The sequence below is a fragment of the Hordeum vulgare genome, chromosome 1H, assembly GCF_904849725.1.
Source record: "Hordeum vulgare subsp. vulgare chromosome 1H, MorexV3_pseudomolecules_assembly, whole genome shotgun sequence".
Taxonomy (NCBI): domain Eukaryota; kingdom Viridiplantae; phylum Streptophyta; class Magnoliopsida; order Poales; family Poaceae; genus Hordeum; species Hordeum vulgare.
In genome coordinates this window covers 497283305-497293143 of record NC_058518.1, presented here as the reverse complement: position 1 = coordinate 497293143, position 9839 = coordinate 497283305, and the positions used below count along the sequence as shown (strand labels likewise).

The 9839-nt window shown below is 43.4% G+C and overlaps 1 protein-coding gene across 1 annotated transcript; it reads right to left on the bottom strand.

The window, feature by feature from the left end:
* Positions 1-3068: 3068 nt before the first annotated feature.
* On the bottom strand, positions 3069-8663 carry LOC123402037 (peroxidase 72-like). The gene is made up of 3 exons (XM_045095898.1): positions 8438-8663; positions 8155-8349; positions 3069-3365 (listed from the first exon to the last, which is right to left on the bottom strand). Exons 1-3 carry the CDS (start codon positions 8642-8644, stop codon positions 3069-3071), a joined length of 699 nt encoding a protein of 232 aa, XP_044951833.1. The 5' UTR covers positions 8645-8663.
* Between the last annotated feature and the right edge of the window lie 1176 nt (positions 8664-9839).

Here is a 9839-nt window from a genome sequence, read left to right as displayed (position 1 = left end):
GACCTCCTGAGCCGCCGTGCGCTCTGGCTCCTCCGACCCCTGCGTGAACCCCACAAAGACCGGGTGGGTCAGATTCCGTGTTATGACTGGATGGACGTACCTGGCCGGCTCGACGATGTCGGAGGAGATGTCCGGCTCAGGAACAGATGACCCGATCATGCCGATGAAGACGTTGATCTTGCCGAAGGGGACCCTGTAGCCTGATTCGAGAGAATTCGCTTCAGGTCCCCATCGTTGGTTGTCGATGTAGGCTATGCCGCGTCAGCTCCAAGTCATGAGCGCCGTCGCATAACTCCCAAACCCTGGTAGGGCTCCCTTTGAGAACTCAACTCCACCGTGCGTAGGCCCCACGGTGGACGCCAACTGTCGTGGTTTTGTCATGGCAGATGTCCTCGTGAAAGGACTTAGTATGGGGACCATCGCACTTCGGTGGCGACTCAAAGGGGTTGAACAGGAGGAACGCGGCGGGTTACCCAGGTTCGGCCCCTCGCGTGGAGGTAATAGCCTACGTCCTGCTTGGCGTGTATTGATGTGGATTTGATTACAAGAAAGGCGTAGCTCGCCTAACCTAGCACTCGATGATTTCTAACCTATCTATCCCCCTCCAAAATCGCCTTTATATAGAGGTCGAGGCTTTAGGGTTTTACAAGAGTCCCTTCCTCTTTACAAATCGTGACCACCGCGGTCTCTGAGTCGCCGTCTTGCAAAACCCAGAGACCTTCCATAAATCATAACCATCCTGCGGCCTTGAACCGCCCAGGCTGAGGCCCAACTAGCCCCAAAGGATGAATCGCCTCACTAGTAACCCGGCCCATATTGGGCGGGTCACTTAATAAGCAATATCCCCAACAAGAGGCGATGGCCAGCACTCCCAGGATTCTTCCTCTCATCCATGTGGGGGTGGCATGCAGCTCTCTGATGCATGGCAAGGCCTTCCGAGTGAATATTGAGTTTCCTCGAGAACCTCTTTCTTATGGCAACATAAAATTCAGTTTGTTGGTGACCATGTTTATTAAAATTCTGTGCTAGAATCATCACCGTTTTTAGTTTGTGATCGATATGCTTCGGTGTATAAATTTGATTGGATGATAGGCATACCTGTGTTATTCTGGAAAAAGATTACGTTGCATCAGATTGTAAGAATCAGTAACCTTAAAAATTATAAGCTTCTTGTCAATCTTGTCTCGGAGGGCCAAACTCAACAACCTGGTGTATGACCAAAATAAGAGGCTAAAGTTGTGAAAATCCCTATCGTCTTACCCACAGGAATATGACATTACAAATGTTCAACGTATGGTAACAATAGAACTGCTGATGGTACTGGCATGCGACTTGGCTCCTGGAGGGACAAAATTAAGCTTTGTGTAGTCATCTGAGGCGACAACATTTAATTATTTCTCTCTGTATTAATTGTCCCTTTGTTGATCACATGTTTATTATGGTGCCTTTTCTTGCTCTTCCATGAAGTGTCTTGCCTTCTTATATCTTGATCTAATACTGGGCGTAATGTACTAGAAATTTTCTATTTGTTCTGCTAAACTAAGATGTGCTTTCAATCCAAATCGGACCCAACTATTTACTCATCCTATTCTGATTTTCATGTAGGCACATAGTATAACATCAATCGTAACAAGTATATAGTTCTGCTGATTTCATTGCTTCCACATGGTTTTATCATGTCAGAGCTAGAGAATCATCATGCAACTGCATCTCCATTAGGATCAGGGGATCGTTCCCCGTTTATAAAGACCAAATGAGCATAATATTTTAAGAATAAGTTTATTTTTTGACTTAACTCTGCCAACATTTATAATGATTGTGAGGCTTCTTGCTCTGATTTTTCGGCTGAAATAGCAGAGATCATCGTGGCTAAATCCTTTTTGTATGGTGTGAAAGGCTGCTGATTTTGTGAATGTTCTTGACTATTAATGATTATTTACGCCATTCGAAGATGTGAACACGTGCATTATGTATCCGAATCTGATTTGTTGTGAAGTTTTTTAAGTAACCAAGCACATTTCTCATTTAACTGCTCAGTGTGTATCTATACACAAAACCACTCTATGGGCATGTGCATTTGTAGCTCTGTTTGAAGCCATCTCTCTGCAACCATTTCATTCTCCATTCAAATTGGATTCCCCGGTCACAATACATAGTTATTTTAAATTATATTTTCTACAAAGTTCACTTTGGATGACAAGTATGCTTGTATTTTGACTACGAGTCACAAAGTTTTGGCGTGGTGGCTGACAGGGCTACTGATGAAGGTGGCGCGTGACTTTTGGGACGATGGCGTCAAGTGCTTTGTGTACACATTGTACTCCAAATGTCCTACAAAATGTTCACACCGAAGATAGGTTGAAATAAAAAAGAAAACATTGCAATTTGGACATGACTCGGTCGAAACCATGCCGACTCAGCATAGATCTCGCTTCAACTGAGTCGAGGAATGAAACTTCTTGATTTGAAAAGCTCAAGTTGCAAGTTCTTGTGTTTTTAAGTTGAGGGATGAAGTATGCACTTCTAGATTAGTTCAAGGACTAAAAATAGACTTTATCATTATTTTATACAGGTGTGATTTTCATATTTGGTTAAAATTTGATGTGCGTTGTACATGCAAGCTTACTAGTTGTATTTAATGCTTCCATGAGCTGGATTATTTACTTGCCATACATATACGAAGAGGAATACATCAACCATCACACATCCACATGCTAACAGATGACGAAGATTTTCAGGAGCATCTATGCCTGAGCTCAGAAACAAATATCCTGAGAAATATTGTTTTTATTTATACCGTATGTAATCACACGTTAACATTTAATATAATATGCTAGATTACGATTGATCTGATTCATCAAACGCTCTTCCCCACGCATCACACCTGCAAAGAACATACGGTCAGCTCCCGTGCAAAGATATTGCAATACTTTCTCTGTCCTAAAATAAATGTCTTAACTATAATTTATGTTAAAAACAATATAAAATTAAGAGACTTATTTCATAACACGGGAAATACTATATTAGATGGAGAGGGTTAAAAGAATATGATATCACTTACCAAGTCCTTACTCGAAACACTTCACCACATATGGAGTGGCGCGACATGCTGCAAGGGAGGCATGATACATGAATTCCCATGCCTTCCGCTTCTGTTCGTACCCCTTTGCAGCCGCGTGGTCTCCTCTTTTCCTCGCCGATTTCTCCAGGTAGCGGAAAGTAACATCCACACCGATGTACATGATGATCAATCCCGTAGCTACGCCGACATAAATTACCCAATGGGGCACTCCCTTCCCAAAACCATCGGGGTTGGGCGTTGGAACGGGCGCAGCCATGCTGATGGAGAGACGGACGTCGATGCTCTGTGCAGAGTTCATAGGCACACAAATTGGACAATAATATATATGTACGAACAGCAAGAATAACAGACAGGGGGACTAAATAGCCAAAAACTACCATATTTGAAGCTAAGACTAAAAACATTTATCGTTTTCTTTAATATTTGGACGTCGATAATCATCACACGTGTGGTGGGAGTATCACCCTACCATACGCCTCATGAGTATAGATTGGGACATGTCATCGCATGCATGCACAGTGATGAAACTGATGGTCTCAACAGAAATATTTCGTCTTTTGAGTTTTTCAAATATTTTATCTTTTAAATAAAAATCTAATTGAAAGCATTTTCACCATTTAATCTGTCGTGACGAGATCTTCAAAACTAGATTTCATATCGATATGTTTTGACGACTATTTTTGGTTAAAAATCCATGTCTATTGCATATAAATTGTCATCATGATTACATTGAAGTTTCCATGATATATTTTAACTATTTTTCCTACGTTTAAAGTAAATTTTAACATGTTATAAAAATGATTTAAAAAACTAAACTTGTCATGATGAATTACTAAAATTTGCCATGATCTATGAAATAATTTTCACATGGTTCATATGTAAAAAATAAATATGTGTCAATTACTTTAAAAATGCATGATCAATGGCTTAAATTTATCATGAACCATAAACTAAAATTGCCATGATGAATTACTTAAATTTGCCAAGATACATGCACTAAATTGGACAAGATTCATACAAAAAATATTTTTCATGTTCGAAATACTAGAATTATCATGATCAAAATGCATAAATTGCAATGATCTCTAAACTCAATTTGTTATGATAAATTACTAAAAATTGTATGACACATGAATTAAATTTATTGTGGTTAATTACTAACTTTTACCATGGTCAATTAATAAATATTATAGTGAAAAGCAGTTGAAATACAATGATAGCTTTAAATATAGAAGAAAAAAATTAGATTAAACATGTCGTGTCAACTTTATTGTAACTATGTCAGTTTCGATGTAAACAACATGACAATTTTTGACTCCAAAATAATCGTCGAAACATATCAATATGGAATCTAGATTTAAGATATCACTGAGACGGATTTAATGGTTAAAACAATTTTAACTATATTTTTTTTATTTAGAAGATAGAAAAATTTGAATCCCAAAAAATGAAACAAAAAAAATTGTTGTTGTCATATATTTAATGTGGCAAGTTAAATGATAATGAAGACGTATGAATCATATTGCCTCGTATCACAAGTGTAAAAGTTATGATTTAGGTAATTTTTTCTTTAAAAAGCTACTACTATTTTGGTTTGCGGTTCCAAAACAATAGTAGTGACTGACTGATTGTTTCTTAATCTGGCTTATGGCAAAGTCAACGGGTTATCTAATCGATTAAGTTGACTGTTATGATCAAATGGGGTTCACATGTCACCTATTTCTTTCGGGGGGCTGCTACGCGTCTACTGGCAGAAACATCCGCCACCTAAACGGTCGTTGGATGTACGCCGCAGCCGTCCGGTCCGTCGCCTCCCGGCACCCAAAAATCCTAAAACAACGGTCGAGTTTCAGAAACAACGATCAAGTTTCATTAAATTCCTAAAACAACGATCGAGTTTCAAAAACAATGACTTTGTTACAGTTTTTTTTTCGAATTTCTGCAAAAATAGGTACTGTTTGCGAAAGAAATATTTGCAACAAATGTTTGTTGCAGAAAAGATTTTGCAACAAAGGTCGGGTTGCAGAACTCAGATGCGGAGCAGGCTCGCGGCGGAGGGCAGCGAAGGGGCCGCGAACAAGCCGGCGATAGAGGGAGGTGGCGGGGCCGCGAACAAGCCGGCGATGGAGGGAGCGCGAACAAGCCGGCAGCGGAGGGAGGTAGGTCCTCGGGCAGGCCAGCGGGGCCGCGAGGAAGGGCGACGGTGCCGCGGGCGGGCGGCGAGCAGGGGCGGTGGCCGGGGCGGGGCGGCGGCGGAGGGCGCGCGTGGCCGTGGGCAGGCCCGCGACGGAGGGCGGCGGGGCTCCAGACAGACGGCGGCGCGAGGTTGTCGGACCAAGGCCGATGCAGAGGCATGAATTGGGCAGTTTCTGAAACAATGGTCCAGTTTAAAAAAATCATTAGACGCAGAATTAAGAAAGATCGATGGATGATGGACAGATTGCCCGGATCTGTAAGAGTTTTCCATTTCCTTTCCTTTCTCTCGCCCTTTTCTCCGTATATTCCTCGAAAGGGAACCCTATACCCGAGTCGACGTTCTGCAAGGGATGTGGGACTAAACAAATACTCCCTTCGTTTTTAAATATAAGTCTTTCTAGGAGTTTCACTAATGAACCACATACGGATGTATATAGACATAATTTAGAGTATAGATTCACTCATTTTGCTTCGTATGTAGACACCTAATGAAATATCTTAAAAGACTTATATTTAAGTACGGAGAGAGTATAATGCACACTCCACCCAGCCACCACAAGTACTACTGTATGCGTTGGGTCTGGCAATTAGTGAAGGGCCCAGGCCGAATGGAGTTATACTACTCACAACGTGGGACAAAGAGCATGCATGTGCCTCCGTATGATGTGTGTTTGACGCGCGCACGCGGCCGCCAGAGGGCTTTTCTTATTCCCTTCGTCCCGGAAGTCATCTTAGCCTGGCCATAGTAAGAATAACTAAGATAGTATAATCTACTTGAAACTAACAAACATGTTGATGTGACAGACAATAAGAAAAAAGATGGTTAAAGTAACATAAGTGTTTCCTCCATCATAATATATTGAACGTATTTTTAAAACATGTTATGCTAGTTAGTCTTAAGTCATTAAAAACATACATATCACACGTCTCTTATTGCTTGATTTCTTTATTCATGTTAAAAAATAAAAAATAATATAAAAATTAATGCATCGTGCCTAAGTGTTTTAAGATTATTTAATTTTCATGAAATAGCTTATACACCGGAACGGAGGGAGTACAGGAGATTACAGGAAAGCTGATTTGAAGATATACTACTCCCTTTGTCACCTTACGAAATCTAGATATTCCCAAAATCCTAGCCGTATTATATTAAATCCTGTCCTCGTTTTCTTTCCAGCCTCATACTACTGCCTAAGTAAAATATGTTGGGAACGAAGGAAAGGCACCCGCAGGAGAACTGCCAGTGCATGCATCGTTGTTGGAATTTGATTAGGCAAGAGAATGATGATTGTTTTGCATGCACTCGTAAGGGGACCTTGGATAACTCAAACGGCATGCTAATAACTAGGAAGAGCATGGTTAATAGTATAGCCAACTGCTGGCTATAAGCAGTCTTATAGCCCATCTTATAGCTAGCTTGTACAATAGTTAGTTATAAAAGAGTACTACTTTTATCATATATGGCCCACCTTTCATTCTCACAAAACATCTATGAGCACGTGCTAGAGCTGGCTCTTCACGAAGAGCCCGCTTCCCTTCTCTTTTCTCTTCTCTCTCATCTAACTCAATAAAAATATAGTATTTTAATACTTATAATCTGCTGACTGTACCTTAAAGCAAGTATAATAAAGAATTCGGTATTAACGAATCACAAACTGTCTCGTCAGTAGAAAACCCATAAAGCTCTGTACGTCTAGGATTATTGAGGAAGCCTCGTACAACAAGTCAAGAACTCGTTGCACTTCGGTTTCTTTATCGGTTATCTGTTTAATACCAAACTAACCGATTTGAATTCGGTTATTAAACATAAAAACCGAATTTAATTATTACAGTATAAAGTAATAAAATATTCAGTTTATCCGGTTTCGATCAATATTCGGTTGGTCGGCTTTTATGCCCACCCCGAGGCGGCGGCGTGGGTGTTCGAGGCGACGGAGGAGCGGTTCTACCTAGAGTACCTGGCGCGCAACGTCAATCAACCAGTTCGGCTGCAAGTTTGGGTTGTCCATGATGTCTTGGAGCATCCTCGAATACTGCAAGAACACCATGGACGCCGTCAAGTGAGGGCACGGACTACTTCGTCAAGGCGCACCACGAGCCCGACGTGCTGTACAGCGAGGTTGGCGACGGCGACACGGATCACACCTGCAAGTTTGGGTTGTCCATGATGGATCTAATGGAATTGTCATTTAAGGTGGATCTTGTGGGAGGCTACTACGACGCAGGCGACAACGTCAAGTTCGGGCTGCCCATGGCGTTCACGGTGACCATGATGTCGTGGAGCATCCTCGAGTACGGCAAGCAGATGGCCGCCTCCGGCGAGCTCAAGAACGCCATGGACGCCGTCAAGTGGGGGCACGGACTACTTCATCAAGGCGCACCACGAGCCCGACGTGCTGTACGTCGAGGTTGGCGACGGCGACACGGATCACACCTGTAAGTTTGGGTTGTCCATGATGGATCTAATGGAGTTGTCATTTAAGGTGGATCTTGTGGGAGGCTACTACGACGGAGGCGACAACGTCAAGTTCGGGCTGCCCATGGCGTTGACGGTGACCATGATGTCCTGGAGCATCCTCGAGTACGGCAAGCAGATGGCCGCCTCCGGCGAGCTCAAGAACGCCATGGACGCCGTCAAGTGGGGCACGGACTACTTCATCAAGGCGCACCCCGACCCCGACGTGCTCTACGGCGAGGTTGGCGACGGCGACACGGATCACACCTGCTGGCAGCGGCGCGAGGACATGATGTCCTGGAGCATCCTCGAGTAGGGCAAGCAGATGGCCGCCTCCGTCCAGGTCAAAAACGCCCTGGACCGTCGTGCGGCTCTGGGAGATAAGGCTAAGCCCGATAATGTAAATCCTGGACCAACTTACCATGGTGGTGGAGCTTCGCGCGACGAGGGCGAGGGCGACGACGTCTGCGCAGCAGGAGACGGAGGGGGGGCACAGGACCTCCAACGCAGCCTTGATCTCGTCAATCATCTCTAACCCTCTCGTCGACTCCTTGCTCGGTACGAGCTGCTTCTCCCTCACCACCCACGACGCGCCCAGGACCGTCGCGTCGCATCCCTGCAACGATGTAGCCATGTAGTAGTATAAAACCAAATTTATATGATGACCATCAATCCACTAATTACGCCGCCGTGGGCGCACGTACCTGGATGAAGCAGTCGTGGAACTCGAGCCGGAGAAGGGATGCAGCCAGGCGGGTGTCATGGTGGTGCGATTTGTCGACGATGGAGAACACAATCGGCTGCGCCTGAGGACAAGAACGGTGGTACAAGTGGGGATCCAGCTGCTGCTGACAAGAGTCGGTAAAGAGGAGGGCAACTAACACAACGATAAGTATGGTACTACCCCTCATCCCTGCTTTCCAGTGATGATGACTGTGCATCTCGTGACAGCGTATCGGGAGTAAGGGGCGGGTTTATATAATAAAGGCTGGGAAGCTTTAGTGCGCGCTTGGAATCGATATATTCCCATACGGTGGTGTTTAAATTACACCAGTATCCTACCGACCGCTGACCAATACGCTTTGCTACATCCATGTAATCTTACTTAAGTTTACGTGTTAATTATAAGGTGTCAATATTTAATTGAGCTTAGTGGGGCGTGAGCTCACCCTGAAAATCACGGAAGGAGGTGTTTAGTACGTGAGAAGGAAGGTTTTGTAAGCTTATGTAAACATGTGTGCGGTTTTTTTTTAAACACACTCAAATGATAGTCACATCTCTAACCAAACTCAGACGGATCACCATCCCAACAGAGTACAGAGTTTGAAACAAAAGACTTCCTAGCTAAAGTGTGTGCCACTGTGTTCACGTCCTCAGAAAATTAGTAAATTGAACTCCCTGTCTGTCTGAGCGTCGCATGACAGAAAATTAGTAAATTAGCTAAAGTGTGTGCCGAAGTAGTTCGTCGCCGGCGGTCTGTCTGAGCGAACGCGTCGTCGCAAATGGCCGGAGCAACTCCCTGTCGACGCCGGCCACGTCAGGACGGCAGGCGCGGCGAGCCAGACTGCTCGTTCATGGCGGCCAGATTCCATGGTCATGCCGTAGCACAACAAGATGTCGTCTGTGTTTATTGGCCTGACTACTGAAGTACCAACTCGTTGCGACAGCAGCGCCCAAACGCATCAACCTGCTTCATGTCATGCAAATGTTGCTTGTTGGATTCTGCTGCTTACTTGCTTATTGGATTCTTGTTCATGTACTGCTTCTCATGAAATCATATTGTGCACAACGACACTTCTTGATGATTTTGTGTATGAAATACATTTACTGACATGATGAAAAAAAATATGTGGACTACCATGAGTACTTTCATATACTGTTTCTCATGATGGTCCATGTACCATGCACTAAAATTGGTACAATATTTGTTTTCATCTCTATAAGGTAAAATCCACAAATAAAAATAGAAAAATACACGTGAGCTCATTGCTTCAAATAAAATGCATAGAATGGTTTTCGAAGCATGAAAAACAAATATATATTCCGTTCATCTCGATGAGAATTGCTGGCATGATGGCTCATAGAACAAACACTAAAATTAATAAA